The sequence below is a fragment of the Pholcus phalangioides genome, unplaced genomic scaffold (assembly GCF_987345545.1).
Source record: "Pholcus phalangioides strain wild (caught in Gottingen) unplaced genomic scaffold, Ppha-v1.0 ptg000005l_1, whole genome shotgun sequence".
NCBI classification, from domain to species: Eukaryota; Metazoa; Arthropoda; class Arachnida; order Araneae; family Pholcidae; genus Pholcus; species Pholcus phalangioides.
In genome coordinates, this window is record NW_028301598.1 from 4884900 (window position 1) to 4903707 (window position 18808).

At 33.6% G+C, this 18808-nt stretch overlaps 3 protein-coding genes across 4 annotated transcripts in view; 2 read left to right on the plus strand and 1 right to left on the minus strand.

Moving 5' to 3' along the window:
- The window catches only part of mms4 (Methyl methanesulfonate sensitivity 4), a 42661-nt gene extending 40563 nt beyond the window's left edge, over window positions 1-2098 (plus strand). The window contains exon 12 of the mRNA XM_089232175.1: window positions 1906-2098. Within this exon, the coding sequence (XP_089088301.1) occupies window positions 1906-2019 (114 nt within the window). The 3' untranslated portion in view covers window positions 2020-2098. The remainder of the gene's footprint in view (window positions 1-1905) is intronic.
- Window positions 2099-2346: 248 nt separating this feature from the next.
- Window positions 2347-15515, minus strand: LOC149085774 (uncharacterized). Of its 2 annotated transcripts, XM_089232176.1 has the most exons (5): window positions 15450-15515; window positions 10413-10535; window positions 7535-7728; window positions 7220-7381; window positions 2347-2490 (listed from the first exon to the last, which is right to left on the minus strand). In XM_089232176.1, exons 2-5 carry the CDS (start codon window positions 10509-10511, stop codon window positions 2352-2354), a joined length of 594 nt encoding a protein of 197 aa, XP_089088302.1. In that variant the 5' UTR covers window positions 10512-10535; window positions 15450-15515; the 3' UTR covers window positions 2347-2351. The 2 variants fall into 2 exon arrangements, with proteins under 2 accessions (XP_089088302.1, XP_089088303.1); XM_089232177.1 differs by lacking the exon at window positions 15450-15515 and having other exon boundaries at window positions 10413-10629.
- A 992-nt stretch (window positions 15516-16507) lies between these two features.
- LOC149085775 (uncharacterized) lies at window positions 16508-17062 on the plus strand. The gene has a single exon (XM_089232404.1). It carries the CDS (start codon window positions 16508-16510, stop codon window positions 17060-17062), a length of 555 nt encoding a protein of 184 aa, XP_089088530.1.
- The last annotated feature ends 1746 nt before the right edge of the window (window positions 17063-18808 follow it).

The window sequence follows — 18808 nt, forward strand, 5'->3', positions numbered from 1 at the left end:
AATTATTTCTTGTATATTCTCATTTGGGCTTTCTGGTATTCCATTTATCTCAATGTTATTTCGTCTCATTTTGGTTTCTAACTCATTCATATGATATTTCAAATTTCCTATTTCTGCTTTCATGTTTTTATTTTCCATCTTGAGTTCTTGATTTTCTCTACTTATTTGTTGAACCATTTCTTTCAAGTTTTCTACCTGCTTTGAAAAATCTTCCATGCATTTTGAGTTGTATTCTATAGACTTTATAACCTCCTTCATTTCATTTTCCATTTCTTCTTGTTTATGTATGATTTTTTCTGTGACTTGTTGGATGGTTTCCTTTACTTCCAGTTTGAAATCACCTATGATTTTTTCTATCCTGTGAAAATTGTCTTGCTGTGTATCATTCACCGCTGTGGCTCCTTCATCTTGTTCATTTTCACAGATTTTACATGTGAATTTGCTTCTTTTGTCTTTTGCCATCCTTCTAAATGCAGATTCGTTGTATCCAGCATAAACGGGGTGTATATATTGTTTACACACTGTACACAAGAAAAATTCGTTCACGTCTATCACTTTATCGTTACACTTCTTACATCGTGATCCATCCATCTCTGATTGCTTTCCCCAATGAAAAAATCGTATATTCTAAATTCTTAGTTTAAAATTGTTTTCATAGATGGCGACTCCGATTCCTTATTTCTTTGTTGTCTAGTTATGTCGCTGTACTTTATTCATTTATTTTCATTACTTTTTAATTATCATATTGTTATATTATTTGAACATAATTACCGTTCCCACAGTCCTGCAGCTTCCAGTGCTGTTGTTTTCGCTTAATCTACTGATAAAACACTTAATTTATATGTATTTTTCGGAGCTCGGTAACTATCTGTTTGTAAACATTGACGGCGTGTTGCCATCCTCTCCACTTAGTTAAATAAAAAATCGCACAATTAAAATTCATCATAAACCATTTGAAAAATTACCAATAATTCAATTTTTAATTAAAAACACCAATTTTCTTAGTAATTGTGAGGAATTTAAAGAAAATTGATATTCGGCCGCCGAACATTCAGTCTTTGGCTATTCGGAAAAATTACTGTTAACCTAATAGGGTATTGTGAACATGTAACAGTCATTTTTGTAAACAAGGGTGAAAGGAGGGGTGCACCTTCTCCTATCCTACATAATCTTGCAGGTTTGTTAATGATAACTTATGGGGGGGGGGAATAAGTTCGGTTCCACCTTAGCTTCAAAATGTGCAAAAAAAACCTTTCAACAGAAAAAAAAAGTGATAACATAAATCAAAATTCTGTTAATTATAAACAAATTTTTTTTCTATTGGTCTTTCTGTACTTTGCTAAAGTGATAACGATGCCTGGAGGATAATATTATCTGTGATTCTAGTGAGCAGCATCTACTTTATATGTATTATACGCAGGCATATACATAAACACCTTTAATAGCTAATAATATGAAATAAATCAACCTGCACTTTATTTCTGAATAGAATTATTGCTAACAGGAGGGATGCCATCATAGAAAAAATCATTTGAGTTGAGTAACATTAACCAATGCCGCAATGGATCATGGAATAACTGCCGTACAGGTGGCTGTAGTACATGGAGGCGATGAGGAATCATGAAGTAAACTGCATACCTGTAGCAGGGCCCCTAGGCTGGGATCTTTTGCAGGCTCCTTGGCCAGACTTTTTATGGGCCCTTCTGTAGTTAATTTATAGCATGAAAAGCAAAAAAAAAGAGAATTGGCCTGGGCCCCAGGGCTAGCCTGTCAGTCCTGCCCTTGTGGGGGCCATGCCTGTTGCCACATTCTCCACACACGTGCAATCTGATCTTCTGTTGTTTAATTTGCTGTGTATATTTTTAAGAGTAATAGGTTGCTGTTTCACATTTGATTCTTATTCAGGTTAGAAGAGATTATGGACCCTTGAGCTCTACACGTAAAGTTGGACCAGAGCTATCGTACAAAATATATAGGATGTTTACATCGATGGATGGAAATGAAATTCTACAAAGATGAAAATTAATGATGTTAGAGTAATTAATTTTAATAAGGTTTGTTTGTGGTACATTTGGGTCTTGCATCTGACTTTATCAAATTACTTTTAAAAATTTTCAAATATTTCAATGCCTTTAGCTATTCTCTGAAAATGGTCTGTTGGCCACACAAAATTCTGAGGGGTCATGAGTTGAAGACCACTGGTTATAATGTAGTATGAAATTCTTATTATAGGAATTGATGTTGGAGCAAAACATTTTGATGATATTTTTACTCGTTTTGTACAAATAGAGATTACATTAATATTTTATCATTTACAATCAATCTATATGTACACTGTCTTGCACAACAAATCACAACTGCCATTCTTCAATTTCTTCAACCAGAGCAAAAACTTTGTCTTCCCAAAGTGGTACTAAATCAGTGTCATTCAAGATCTCTTCGTAGACTATGTCTGTTCCGAATTCATTGCTATACCTTTTGAAGAAATACCTGTTGTAAAAAACATGCAGTTATAAGAAGGAAAAAAACAGTATGAGAGATATAAACATAATGTACACCTAGGTTTTTCAAAGAGATGCAGCTTTGAATGTTGTCCAAAGCCACTTGAAGACCTTTTTCAGGTATATATTGCCACCCCTAGTTACAAATTCAATTTATTGAGAGTGCATAACAGCACTTGGTAGACATGGTTTAGGGCATGTTTTACCCCCTTCCATCCCATGTTATAGCTTATCCACAATACAATTTGGAATACAATTTTTTTTCTTCCAATCATGTAGTTAGATAAAATGACTGACATATATATATGATGGCAGACTCGATATACAGTAAGTTTGTTATAATGACAGCTTACAATCACTAGAAAAATGTCGGTTTTAGCAGACTTCTTGTTATAAGCAAATTTCAATTTTCTGCTCTGTTAGGTTGAAGATTACTTTGTTATCTTTATTAAAATGTCTTTTCGATCATTTCTTTGTAATATTAACAAATAAACTCTGAGCTCCAGACGTAAAATGGATTTTTGGTCTTGCCACAATCAATTGTTTTAAACGTTTTTGTACAGAATTTTTTTATCAATGTAATTCAGCCAACAAACTGAACAGTTGAAATTCTTAATTATTATAAACTGCTCACTTCCATGAGTGTATGAATTTTTTTATCATTTTTCCTCTGATTCCAAAGTTTTTTTTTAACAAGATTTGCTCAGTCATTTGCAAATGACTTTAAACTGTAAGTTGTGGTCAAATGAGCCATGGATGTAATTGTAGTAACTTAGTCAATGGAAGTAACAGAAGTTGAATAAAATAATCACATGCCGTTCATGCAATAGGAAAGCCTACAAATCAATAAGGGAAAAATTAGATTTTTCTGTGCCCATTCTCTGTTAGAAGTAAGTCAGAGTACAGGCATCCCTCCCTTTATGAAATTAATTAATTCCACAAAATAATTGAGTGAGATAAAATCCTGTATAAACTAAGTTGAATTTAACTTGGGTAAGATAGGAAATGTGGGGTTTTAAAGAAGACTAAAGAAAATAAGTGCAAATCCAGCAGCAAAATAAATTTTTGTGGATGAATTGGTTTTTTAAACTTATAGATAACTCATTCACACAAATTCATGCCATATGTGGATAAATTTAATTAATAATTTTTAATTCCGACTGTTCTTAATTGATAGACTCGTTTTGGTAAGTGTTGATCTCCTGAAGAGCTTGGGATAACTTTTTAATGAAATAGTCGACATTCTCTCAGATGAAAAGCAGAATGCTTTGTCTTTACAAAAACTATTGTAGAAAACCAAAGAATCCTGAATACTTTTCGCAAATACCATTCAGATCATTTTTTCTTTTTTTTTTTCGTGATTTCTTGTACTAAGAGATATTTATTGGCAAGGTTTGATGAATTGGATTTAAGCATTTTATCCATGTTTCTCTCATCTACTGTAGATCCTCAAATACAACAGATTTTGCCATTCAAACAGAATCAATCGCGTCGAATCTTTAACCTGCACATCAGTTTTCAATATTAAAATCAAACTCCAGGCCAAATTATCTTGAGTTGCAATTTTCTAGAAACATTTTCAGAAATTGTGTTATAGCAAAAATACGTAAAGTGAGATAGCATAAAGAAACAAATGCCTGTAATGCTTACAAGGAGTGCGTTCGTTAATAAGTGTCATCCTCAATTTAAGTTTTGCAGAAAAAGGGAAATTGTCATTTTCACGAATTTTCGGAACATAGCAAAAGCTTTCTAATTTTAACTCGCTATAACTGAATATTTTTTCTATCTTCAGCATTAGTTTTGTCACAATCATTTGTGAAGCACTCGTTCTAAGCTGCACTCATTATAACAGACTTTTACTGCATTGAATTCAAGGTCCTGCTGCATGTCAGAACTGCGGATCAATTTGTTTCACAGCATACGACCAAAAGTGCCTTGAGTTTGATTGGATTTTTAATTTATAATAGCCAAGAACTTGAAAAGTCATGCTGCTTAAAAAAAAAACAGATGAAAATCTAGTTTATTTTCGTTTGTGTTCATAATTTATATCTGTTTCTTTTGCTGGAATTACTCCAGAAGTGAATTTTCAAAGGATTTTATGATTAGAATTTTTTTAAAATGCATTTCTCATTATTTGTTTGTAAAAGAAAAGTATCCAAGTACTACTACTACTAAACCACACATGTACCTCATCCATATTCCTTTTGTGGAACCTCTAACGAATTGGTACATGCGGGAATGTGTGTGTACGTGTAGTGAAACCTGTCGTAAAGTTTGTTTCTGCGTAACGCTTGTTATGTGTAGTGCTGCCATCTGTCACCAGTTTTTCTAACTATGAGTGAAGTTAATGATTGAATAATTAATCGTTGTAGGCCTGTTGCTCTCTGGCGAGACTTTTTAATGGGGAGATCGGCTCGCATTTGCGCCTCGAAGTTGGGAACCACAGGAAACCAACTTCAGCTGACCACCACCATGGCGACGGGGGGGGGTTTGAACCCGGGTCCTCGCGATGCGAGTCCGTCATTATGACCGCTCTACCACCACAGTGGCTGTATCCAAGTACTGGGTTTTGATGCTGAAGAGATATATCATTATTTTATACTGGAACAAGTTGAAACATTGTTTATATTTACTAATTCATCTATTGCAGATGATATATATATTTCGGAATAAATAGATGAAATATGTAACTATGTATAAGGTGGTATTTTTCTGTGTCCGGCAAAATTGGTCGCACTCAACTCGTCGCTTGTTGATTTGTCTTGGTGCAAATTCGTCAAGGTTCTAATTTGTTACTGTACAAGTTTGTTGCAGTGTAAATGCATCATGTAACCAATTTGTCATTGCATCAGTTCGTGGCAACGCTGATTCTTTGCTGTACATGGTCCTCATGATATTATATGTAAATTTTTTCGTCTTATATGTGAAATAAGAAACATGAAAAGTGTACATAGACACACTTTACTAAAGATTATTCTTTTTGCATTTCGAAAAAGTCATCAAAATAAAAATTTTAATTGATATTAATAATTTGATAGGCCGGCAGAACATTGGAAAAGCAAAAATGTCAAATAATAGGGAGGTGTTAAGAAAAAGTCTATTGAACATCAAACTATGTTATAATTTTACGCAATGTTTTATAATGAAACAATAGAAAAAAATTGACTAAAAAGGTGAACTCAGAGTTACAGAATATTCTGAAGTTAAATACAGTGCTTGAAAAGTTCTGTCCTGTGATGATTTAAAGAAATTTCTCATCTGCTTTTCTGACGAGTGGCGTTTCTTTGTTGCCAAGTCTTGCATTCTTTGCTGCATCATTATGTCGGTTTCTATGGTGTCTTCCTGTTACTCAATGTATTTAATTGCAGTTTCTAGAGTCTTAACTCCAGAAACTCGTTATGTAAAATTCTGAGAGGCTCGACAGTTGGTGCATGATCTTTTTTTTTTTGTGGTTGAATGTCGGATAATACGGAATGTGAGATAAGCTGAGGTTGGATAAACGAGACTCTACTGTACCTATTTTGGCATTGAAATCATGCTTATACTGAGGACATACATCTTGCATTCATTTCTGTATTTTTTTTTACAATTATCCAACTATGCATGTGTTGATGAAAAAATTTAAAGTCTAGTAGCAATATGGGAGGTTGGCTCCATTTTTCTTCCATTGGGTCTAGAAAGAGTCTGCCCCTCTTTTTAGCCTCAATGCTACGATGGTGTTAGCTTTATCTATTGAGAAACACAGGAATTAACTGCTAGCAGTTACTTCCCTGTAGTGCCAAATAAAGAAAATTTATTTCTTTATCAAGAGAAAGTGGACTTAGCTTCATTTTTAGCACTTTTGAGCTAACACTTACTTGTTGCAAGCCATTTAATTATTGAAATGTAATATAAATGATATAAAAACATGTTGAACATAGGGGAACCTTTTCTAAATGTATATCAGATGAGATTATGAATTCTAGTTTCATGTAGATTCCAATGAAAAATCTGGTAACTACTGGATACCACTTTCATGGACTTGACTAGATTCAGTCCGAGATCCTCAAACTCAATTTAGATAAGTCTGTACAAGCGTATGATGAATTTTCAGTTGAATTTTTTGCCCTCATGTTTATGAGAAAAAAAATGTAAATAGCATGCTTGTCATAGAAATTTATGTGTAAAAAGATGTACTGCACATATTTGCATTATTTTATAATAAAGCATGTAGTAAACAACTTTGATGGAGCAGTTTTGTTGTTTTGCATGAATGAACCAGTTAAGTATACCACTTGGGTTGGTTACCAAATCTCACCTCTCAGTTGGTCAGCATAAAAAAACTGTTTGTTCCAGTCAGACATTGCGGTCAGTATGACAAGAGCTCAACTTTATCCTTGACTCTTGAAGATGCTTAACACTAGAATGAGTGAAACATCGTATGGAAATTCAAATTTACGTCAGCCTTACAACCAGAGAAACTTCAACTGCCTTCTTGTCATTGTTGTTAGAAAAATAGATATTTATGAAATAATTCTTGAAAATGAATGAAATCATAAATCTTGGTATGAACATTATTTATTTTAATGCAATTAGTTATTCTCTTTCAGTGATAAATGCTTATGTTTGTTTGAATACGCAATTTGTTTTTTTTTACATTATGTTACTTATAACGTAGATACAAAGAAGAAGTAATAGCAACATTGTGCCAAATAAGTAATCAAGTACTATATTTTTACCTGTAGCTGCCTTTTCGATTCAATACACTCTTGAACTGCCCCAGAGTTATGTTTCTGCCCCGAACTTGAGTTTGAAATGGTATTGGACTGCCACATATTGTATATCCTACTAGTGTCACCTCATTTCTCATGCAAAATCTGCATTTCGTGTATGTGATCTTACTGTATGGAGGTGAGAAAAGTGAATCAGTATAAGAATCAGACATCTATATGATAAAATTATCGGCACTTTGTCATGCCAGTTATTTTATGCCAAAATAAGCAGTAGTGGTGGCAATATGCCATTTTCATGCAAGTATATCTATAACTATTTACTTCTGGTTATATTCACGTTGTGTCCTCTGGTTGTGATGATGGACATTGTACTTCCTACAAGGTTTAGCATTTGTAGGTTTATCTGTGGTTTTCCGCCTGTATACTCGAGTCGCTTGGATCACCGGATGTGTCTGAGTTCCTGTGGTATTGACATTTCTCCTTGATGTTGCTGCACTGCTTCTTGGTGTGACATCCTTTGGAGATATAGAATGCACAAAGTAATCTTGGATAGGATTATTTCTTTTCTTGTTTTAATTCACTTTTATCTCTGAAATTTCATGACTACCATATCTAACAATTTCTAAACAGCAAACATTAATTTACTTAATTTGATCATGACAGAAAAACTTGTTTTCTTGCCTTTTTTTATAAGTTCCCTATTGATTACTTGGGCAATATATTGCCTCAAAACAGAGATAGCTGCTAAAGCTTTTTTACTGTTGGGCACAGTAGAGAGGTCTTGATTGCAGTCTTCTTCAACTACTTCTCTTCTGAAGTGGGTTGGAGAGAATAATTTCCACCCATAGTACCATATTCATAGAACAATGATCATAGGTTTTAAAATAAGGAAAATTCATCTATCACAGACCAGTTTTTGGGGCTCTGAAATATATCCCATCTAGGGTTGTGCCTTGTTTTGTACAAATTTAACTTGAGCCTTCAGCAAATAGTTTCAAGAATGAGCTAGGGATGTAAAATTCTCAGTAATAATTTCTTATTGTAGAGAGTAATAGAGAATATTCTCTGGACAACAAAAGGCGCTATAATAATATTTAACTTAATACTAATAAATAACTTCATCTTAAAGATTTCACTTGTGAATGAATATCTAAAAATATTTATAGAATGCTACATGTTTAGGAATGAGTTTCATGGAATAACAATTTATAGTAAATTGATTATGCTAGTAAAATAAAGCTATATTTTGTTAGAGTTTTCCCACCATCTAAAGTAATTGGACATGAAATTTTTGTCAAAAAAGAAACACATCTATTCTGAATGGGCAGTCTGACTCTTAATTATTTACAATAGTATATGAATAACAAGCTCTTGCATTCTAAATTAAGCTATATTTTGGTTACATGTCTGAAAAATTCACGATTTGTTTTCCTATTGTGAAATGGATTGCAATATTGGAATATGCCAAACCAACAACCAGTATAGTTTTCAAAGAATTTTTTCCCCCTGAAATTAACAAATGCTTCAGTCTTGAAAATGGAAAGAAAATCATTCCGAAGCTGCGTAAAAAAAAAGAAAAGCTGTGATATTAGAAGTTATTCAACATGCTTCAGGTATTTTGGATTCTAAAATTTCTATGGTGGTGGTTTGAGCAAAGATGAGTGGATCAGAATTTTTCGACCATTAGGTAATCATAGAAGGTATGCTGTTAGAGGGGAATCTTTTTGGAACAGAATATAGAGGGGGGAAAATAGGACTTCTTAAAAAGCCACACGCTACAGGAAGTCTGCGGGAAACATTAGTGCTGTTACATGGTGGAATGGAACATACACTATTGAGTGTGGATTGGTCTTCTGAAACTGCTACAAAAGCAAGAAGTTTTAGTACCTTGTACATACCAAAGAAAGAAATTGACTGTCAATTGAATGCGAAATTGAAGTTTGTAGCTGACAATAATTAAACTTTTAAAACAGGAAAATAATATCAATATATCTGAACTGAACAGCTTGAAAAGAAATAGTGATTCAGAATTTTTAATATGTGTCCATTAAAGAAAATAACACACACACAGTTCCCTATCTTAGAATGAAGGTAATTAAGGTAATTGTAATTCCTTCCTCCGTCAATTAATTTTGACTATTTTCTGCTTTGAACTTCTAAATACTAATCTCATTTTGAAAGATTTGATTATTATACTCTTTGAAGGTAGCAGAAACCTTTATTGCAAAGCTTCTAATATAACCACAACCGAAACCTCTCAAGAATATTCTTTAAATTTAAAGTTGTCATTGATAAGGGTATAGTGCCAAAAACTACTTTGCTTTAATGTTTCAAGCAATGAAAAATGAATTATATTTCGTGATAAAAACAAAATTAATATTTTTCCATTATTTAAAAGGAAAAGTAATATTCTCGATTATTTTTCAAATTTCTCATTCAGTAGAATACATTCGCCTCACATCTCCAGGAATGTCATAAAACCATGATTTGGCTACATAATGCGTAATATGGTCGCTTTGAGTTCATATCAACAAGCATTTCTCATTCAATGCATGAACGATGTCATATACTATGTCTCCAGCTCATTAATCAACCAAGGGAAGGGGATCCTCATAGCATTCGGGATAACGTCTTGCAGTAGTAGTGGTCATTATTAACTGACCACTACTATTGCTAGACAAGCATAGGCGAAGATAGACTTGAAAGTCGGGGGGGGGGCACGATGATGTCGTCAATTCATACATATACATTAGATCAGACGACTCCCACTTTTGACGCTGCTGGTGGGGGGGGGGCAGCCCCTCCTCAGTATCCGCCCATGTAGCCAAGATGTAGTAGTGGCCATTTACCGACTCACTTTGTTAGTACATTATACAGTGAAACCTCGATACAACGGTATCCCATGTGGACCAAGAAAAAATAGCGTTGTTAAAGGGATTATTTGTTTTATCGAGAGGCTACAGTTTAACATTAGAGAATAGACATTTCCAAACAAGACTTGAAAAATATCGTGGTAGGGGGAATTTATCGTTATACTGAGTATCGTCGTAGCGAGGTTTCACTGTAATTGAAATTGGAATGATACAGAGCAATATTTTTCATTGATTTGCCTTCGAAATGCCAGATTATGATGCCTAGGGAATGACTATTTTAGTGATAATTATCAAGTAATATGATTGATAAGAAATTAGATAATTACTTTCATTTGTGCTTCGACGGATTCCCTCAAGTCTTGGTCCCTTTTGACTGCAGTTAATTTTTCTATGAGTATCGATGCGAAGAGATCATTCGTTTTCATGGTTTCTATCGCCAAACTGCATTGCTACGACAGAAGAAAACAAATTCACATATTTAAGTGTGCGTACATTTGGGGATAACCTTCACATAAATACCGTTACGAAGTTCCAACAGTTGTTGTGCCGTCTGATTCGCAAGTCGGAGTAAGAGGCTACGTGAGTACTGCGCATGTATCCAAAAATAAATGAAGCCGGTGGCATGGAGGTGGAGAGGGTCATCTGAAACATGTAGATATGACGCTCCACAAAGCAGGAAAACCTGAATTAAGCAAAGTTATTTTCTAATGTTTAGTTATATATCAGGTTGTCATCAAGTTCAATTAGACGGGGGGTATTATGACTGACCATGGATGTGTCAAGCACGTACTGAGTATGATCAGAACAGGGATAGCTCGCATCCGACGAAATCTTGTCCAGAGGCAATGTGATGGCTTAGGTTTTGGATGTTTCGGAAATATTTATGCTTTCTTTGCATGACCTGAAAGTTGAAGACTTCCGGAGACAGGTCACTTTCACTCGACCGAACCTTGTCAGCTTAGGGTATAATCAATGAAAAACATTTGCACCACAGTTACGCAAGAAATGCATTCTGAAACATTCTTCTTATAAATGAAAAGATTTTGAACATTTAAGAGTTTTTAATTTGCCAATAAGGTCTCTAGGCACCACTCTCCCATGAAAGTTGTACAAAGCTCCAATTCTCTAAGAAAACAATAAAATTGGCCACCAAAGTGCCCGGTATCATGCCAGTTTCCATAATGGAAAATTTGAGCAACACTTATTGTTCAAAACAGCATTTTCCAGTGGCATTCAGCACCTGTCGACAAAGCTTGGAACTCACAGAAAAGGCTTCAAACCAAGCGTCTGACCTTATCGTTTCAGTTGACTGGCTGCCCACCTAATCAGTAAGTCATTGGACTAAAAATTATGACAGTAGTTCTTAAACTTTTGCCACCCACGGCTCTTCACGATAGTCCCGAAAAGAACCACTTCATAGTTGAATAGGCACATATCTGTATCTACTGCTCACTGCGACGCCTTTATGAGCCGTGACGCAAACTTTGAGAAACACTAAACTATAGGCTGGAATCGAGGATATTTCATGCCGGTACTAAGTCTTTGGTTCACGTAGTGGTAGCTTTACCGGTCACAAGTCACGAGTGCTCCAAAGATGGGCAGACTTTATAAAGTTGGGTGTTTCTTAGGGTGTAAAGAAAAATTAATTGAATATAGACACATATATATATATTGCACACAAAATAATGTCGAAAGTAGAACGAAACACGACCCTCCTCCCCCTTGAAGAATTTAACCGAAGTGGCGGTCACTCCGCCCTTCGAATGTTCGTGCCATGCCAGTTCTGTTTGCAATGTACTATCAGCACTTGATCCTTTATCGGCAATGTGTAGGATGCCGAAGCGACTGGTACTTACTAGACCTAATAATGAGTAACGGTGTCGTTGTACGTTTATTTGTTGATATGAAATGTGCGCCTAACTCCATTTCCTATTACAGCTTTTGACATCGTTGTTCGACCTCACGGATCAAAATGTTATTTATGTTTTTTTTTTAATTGAGCAGAGCACGTTACAAAGAACATAAGAAAAATTGATAACAAAGGCACAAAAATTCGTAAAAATAAAGTCTAATCCCGTTATAACGAACTCCAAGAGACCGCAGAGAAATCACTTAGTTATAACGAAATTTCGCTCTGAAGGAATTCCAGGTTTTTACATTGTTCCTATGTACATTTTTCTGGGGGGGGGGGGTTGGAAAAATTTTCGTTAAAACGAGATTTTCACTATAACAGTATTCGTTAAAACGGGAATCGCCTGTAAACAAAAGGGACACACACATCTACTGTCGGTTTTTACTTAGTCAACTGCAGTCGAACTTGGTTAATTCGAAGTCTAAAATCACTGGAAAAGGTTCGAATTATCCAATTAGTTATTCCTGAATCTGTGAAATGACTATAAATTTCAACTTAAGCAAAATAAGATAATTTGCTATTAAATACTAAAATTTTATCAGTTGCGAAAATGCCTCCCGAATTTTAATAATTTATAATAATCGATGTCAGCTACATTATTCCACTGTTCTGTAATCAGCATTAACTGCCAAATTTCATAACCGTGTTCAAAGCCCGATTTACGGAAACACTTCATGATCATCCGTTATGAAACTGTTGCCCAAATTTTGCTTATTATTCTTATGCTATCAAGTAAATTGACGATAAAAGAAAATAAATTCAGATTTTTTTGAATGTTACACTTTGATTTATAGGTTAAAAAGCATTATCGGTATTAAGTGGTACACATTCCCGATTCATTCCAGCTGAACAATGTTAAAATGAGCATTAAATTACTAAAAAAGAATAGAGAAAAACAGAATTTCAAACTTTAAATTTTCTTTAAATTTTGAAATCAGATGGAAAATGTGACAAGTCACTTTTCCCAAAAAATTGAGTTGTTCGCATTCTGCGTCTCGCTCTTCAAAATTTTGGAAGGAGACAAAATTTCGTTTTATGAGGAATTAACGGAGGCAAATTGCAATAAGTCAAAAAGCCACAGTATCACATTTTTGCAAAATTTTCCCTCGTGGAAATTTTAAAAAGTGTGACTTATTACATTAAGACCATTTTAGACCTTTAGAACATTAAGACCATTTTTCCACCTGAACACAAATATAACAACTTGATCGAGAAAAGCAAAGTCTGGCTTCTAGTAGGATTTTTCATACAAAAATCATGGTTTCGAAGTTGGAGGAAAACTCCAATTTCGAATTATCCAAAATATTAAAAAAAAGTTGGACTTAAACAAGGAATTTTGACGTCAGATAGAAATTTAAATTAGAAACAAAACTGAAGGGGAGTTCGTAAATGTTCGAATTATCCAAAAATTCGAATTAACCAAGTTCTACTGTATTTATTGTGAAAAGGTATTATACATTTCTTCTTAATGATCTTGCTGTTTCCATGTTTTCTACATAAAGAACTGTATCGTGTGAACTGTATCATCTGCGAAAGATATTAATTTTCCATTTAGTTTGCAAAAATCGTTGATGCCAATAAGGAAAAGCATTGGCCCTAGAACTGATCCCTGCGGTACACCCTTCTACTTCAAAAATTTACCAATTTTTTCATTTATTTTAACTGCTTGATGTTTGTTATAATAACACTTTTAGAAAGAGATACGATAAACATGTTGTGGTAAATCGAGAAGCTATCCAAAATAAAATGATGATATAAGAAAGGCACCATTTTTATATATACATAATTGGCATAAAATGCTCTTGCTTAATCAATCTTTGTAATTCATTTATGAAGTAATTATGAATTAGTCAAAAAATTTATTCACATATTAGCCAAGTAAGTTGTTGAATTATTCGAGAATTTTTAAAATTATCGTAATAAAATTGATTAATTAATCTTAAATTGTCCTAATACAGAGTATTAAGATATCTGACTACCTTTTTTGGCACTTTGAATAAAATTACACTGGAGTGAATTTTAATAAAAAATTTTTGATAGAAAGTGTCTCAAAATGTTGAAAACAATATTTTTGACTACATAATGCCATTTTCTAGGAAAAGTCATTTTTACGTCATATTTTAAGCAAAATTTATGTAATATTCAAAGCACTATTGTCAAAATATTTTATGACTGAAATGTTTTGTTATTTTCACAGCATATTCAGGTAATGATGATACAGGCTATGAACTGAAACTTAAAGTAATGTATGGTATGCTCATAAGTTACACCCAAATCAGTTGGCGTTGTTGTGAATTTTTTGAAATTTCAATCTATATATCGTGTATAAAACGTGTAGTCAGACAAATACATTTGATAAACCTTAGATTTTGGTTCATAAACTCAACAACACGTGACAGAATACCACATTGCAATTCTATAGTGACACAATTAATAGATTTTTAGAAAACATGTTTCAAACTCAAGTAAAATGCCAAAAAAAAAAGAATAAAAAAAAAAAAAAACCAGCATTCTTCGTAAAACGCGTTGAAGTTTTCATTCACAGATAACTTGATGTAAAAACGCAACACTAAAATGGGCATGAATTCGGTTCTAAGCATCATATGAATAAAAAATAAGGCCTGCTTCGGAATCACAAGAAATTGGGCTGCCATAAAATAAAAAAAAATAAAAAAAGATACATATTTTCTTCCAAAATGACGTTTTAAGGGGGTCTCGTACCTTTTAACATGGTGAAAAACTATGTTCTATTAGAGGTATCATTAAAAATACTACTTAACCATTGATTTATTTCAAATATTTCATACATATTTTTGATTATACATACTATCTAACGCCAGTATAAAAAGTTTCACATATCTCTGATATTAAAGTTTTTGCAAATTTTCAAAAAAATGCATTAAAAACAGCTTACGCGTGCATGATAAAATAGCATGACATCAATGTAATTGAATAAAAATTTATTCAATTTATGAATATAAAGGACAATGTTCAGTTCGCGAAATGATGCAAAAGATTGAGATTTCATTGACTCATCATTTAATTTTTTTTAAATTTCAAAATTTAAAATTTAATTCTAAATGAGATTGAGTCAATGAAATCTCAATCTTTCGCTCCATTTCACGAACTGAACATTTTTCTTTATTTTGAATGATTTTTATTCAATTATATGCCAATTAAATGTTTTTAATGCATTTTTTTTCAAAAATTTGTAAAAAATTAAGTATTAGAGATGTGTAAAACTTTATACTGATATAAGATATCATGTACGATCAAAAATATGTGTAAAAAAAATTTGAAATAAATTAATGGTCTAGTGGTATTTTTAATAATATTTCTACTAGAAACATAGTTTTTACCATGTTATAAGGTATGAGACCTCTTAAACATAGTCGCATATCTTTAATTTAAATAATACATTATTTAATTGAAAAATAAGTTTTTACAATACCTGTCATATGAGAGCGGATCATCGCTTCAATGTACGGACTGTTTCGAGGCGACATCAGTGACGGGGTCTGAGAGATTGAAGGTTTCGGAATTGAGCGCTCCGGTTTCGATCGATAAAAGCCCCCCTTTGATCAAAGAGCGAGCTTTTTGGATGAGGGCGGCTTCTTGTGATCCTAGCTCGCTCTCCCCTAACTGCATAGGATCCGTGCCGAAAGTGAATATAACTCTCCCGGAATACACAAAGGAGTACAAAAGGGACCCGCGCTCTCGCTTCGGCATCTTTTTGATGATTTCTGTAATGCCGCCCCCCCCCCCACTGGGGGGGGGCGTGCACACGCAATGCATTGTAAAGGATTATTATATTCCTCTCTTTGATTAGGATACTGATACAACGCCCCGATGTCATTGAAAGAAATTATATACTTGTCTTTATGTGTGCAGGGTGTTTTAGTGTAATGTATTAATTTCCAGGAGAGAGAAACAGTGGAAACCCCTCTCTCTCTTAACGGACAACCCTCTTTTACGGCCGCAAAAGAGAGGTTTTACTGTATTATTGGCAATATTTATTTGAAAGATTATAAAAAAGTGAGACTACGCTGAAGTAAACTTTCAAAAACATGCACTTATTCTGAAAAGTCTTCGATTTTATGCATCTATATGCGTTAATGCTAAAAAAGGCCAAAATATGCAAATGCATGTAATCCGGGCTCTACTTATTACACTTGAAGAGCTACATTGCTGTTAATTGTTAACATTTATTCTATGCAGTGTGTCTTTTTATGTTATGTTTTCAGGTCGACGATGCAACAGCTCGATGTTGATCGAGAGGTTCTAGAATAGCATTAGATTGGTCACTTGATCAGTTATTAGGGATTGAGTACAATGATAATAACGGTTTACGCGGGAAACTGTGGTCGAGGTTTCCATTTCGTATGCACTGACATTACCGGCACTCTAAAGCAAGCGGCTTCGCGGAAAAATACATGGATGTGTGATTTCTGCAGGTCTTTTGAAAGTGCGATATTTTCGAGATTGGAATCAATGTTTGCGGCTTTCAAGATGGAGATTTTGAAGGAGATCAAAGACAACTTGCAAAAGCTGGAAGAAATGAAGGAGTCAATTGAGATCTACCGGGGTCAAATACACGAATTGCAAGTGTCAACCGATGAAATACGTTCAAAACAAGAATCCCTTTCTCGGAATCAGGCATCGCTGGAAGTTCAAGTAAGTGACTTGATGTGCCAACTAAATGACCTGTCACAGTATTGCCGGAATCGGAATGTAGAGATTTCTGGAATTCCACGCACGAAAGATGAAAATGTGAAGACTATCGTATCCACGATCGGACAGAAAGCTGGACTTGAGGTATCGGAGATGGACATTGATGTCGCGCACCGGATCAGAAACTACGGTGACCAACAACCTGACAAAATCGTGGCACAATTCCGTTCACGGGACATACGAGATGCCTACATTACCGCATCACGAAAAATGCGTTTGACGGCGAAAGACATCCATGGCGCCTTCTCAGAGCAACAGCGAGTGTTCATCAACGAGAAACTTCGTTTTACAAGATACATGGGTACAAAAGTTTATTTAAATGTGGAAACATAAATCGCTCTGGTGGTATAGCACTATTTTTTTCTGAAAGTATAATTTTTAATAAGTTGCATTTAAATAAGATGACATGTGTTGATTCGCTGTTGGTTGATTGCACTTACGGGAAATACAAATTTATTTTATTAAGCATTTATAGGTATCACATGTATTCTATTGACACATTCATAAACGAAATGAATTATTTGCTTGATTATAAACGAGATAAAGATATGTATTTCATCGGTGACTTAAACATTGATATTTTAAGATCTGAAGACTTAAATATTTTTTCTTATGTGAATTTTATGTCAAGATCTGGATTTGAATCGTTAATTAATTCTCCAACTAGAAAAACCGATGAAACGTCAACTTGCATAGATCATATTTTTTGTAGATCCAGAAATTTAAATTAAAAAAAAGCTGCACTTCTCGATTTGTGCATAACTGATCATAAAATGGCTTTATTTTATTTGGAAACAGATCATGACAGCAATGACTCAAATTGTGAAACAAGGTGCTTTACCTATCTTGATAAAAATCAATTGATTGATCTTGTAAAAATGGTTACGTGGGATACTGTTTACAGTTGTGAATCTGCAAACTCTGCAATGAATACTTTCTTGGATTTAATTAGGAATTGTGTTGATGCTTCTACTAGAGTAAAGTATAATAAAAGAATAAGAAAACCCTGGATTACGAAAAACATTTATGAAAAAATTAGAATTAAACATAGATTATTGAAAGAAATTAAAAAGAAACCGTTTGATATTGAGCTACGATATAATTTCAAGACATTTAGAAATATGTTAAACAATGAGATAAAACAAAATAAGAATGACTATTATACTGCAGCATTTATTCAAGCAAACGGTGATTCAAAATCTCAATGGAATTTAATTAACAAATTAATTGGTGAGGATAAATATAGCAGCATTGACACGGTTTTTACTGAAACAACTGGTGAAATAACGAATCCAATTGATATTGATGAATGTTTTAATGACTTTTTTTCTAATTTTTGTAACAATGATCTTCCTAATAATTGTAACTCATTAAATTGTTCAAATTTAAATTTTTTGAGAAATCCTTTTTTTATATACCCTGCGGATAGTCATGAAGTATTGAGTATAATAAATTCTTTACACTCCAAAAAATCGCCAGGATTTGACAAAATTAATTCCATAACATTGAAGTGCATTGCACCATATGTAAGTGATGTCTTATCGTTTATTTTTAATTTAAGTTTTATCACTGGCGAATTTCCAGAGTGTCTGAAACTTGCAATTGCTTCTCCAATACACAAGAAAGGGGACAAAAAGAATGTTAATAATTACAGACCGATTTCTTTACTATGTCTTCTCAAAGGTCATAGAAAAAATAATTAAATCCAGAATAATTAAATTTCTTGACAGCATTAATTTTTTTAGTGAGAACCAATTTGGATTCAGAAAGGCAAAAAGTACAGAGGACGCTCTTGTTAATTTTCTTTCAAAAGTGTATATAGCAGATAACAATAATTGTAAAGTAGCGTCATTATTTTTAGATATCAGCAAAGCTTTTGATACCGTGAATCATAGTATTCTTCTAACCAAACTAGAATATGCTGGAATTCGGAGTTTGCCACTTAAATTTTTCAAAATATATCTTACTAACAGAGTTCAAAGTGTGAAAGTAAATTCCGTTTTGATTTCTAAAAGACAAATTACATCTGGTATACCTCAAGGATCAGTACTTGGACCTGTTTTATTCCTAATATACATA

Excerpts from the sequence above, each read along its gene's own strand:
- LOC149085774 (XM_089232176.1), bottom strand. The coding sequence starts at position 10,511 with ATGAAAACGAATGATCTCTTCGCATCGATACTCATAGAAAAATTAACT. Across the intron at positions 7,382-7,534 it reads CAACGTGAATATAACCAGAA|TAAGATCACATACACGAAAT; the intron begins GTAAATAGTTAT and ends ACCTCCATACAG. Across the intron at positions 2,491-7,219 it reads AATCGAAAAGGCAGCTACAG|GTATTTCTTCAAAAGGTATA; the intron begins GTAAAAATATAG and ends TTTTTACAACAG.
- LOC149085775 (XM_089232404.1), top strand. The coding sequence starts at position 16,508 with ATGGAGATTTTGAAGGAGATCAAAGACAACTTGCAAAAGCTGGAAGAA.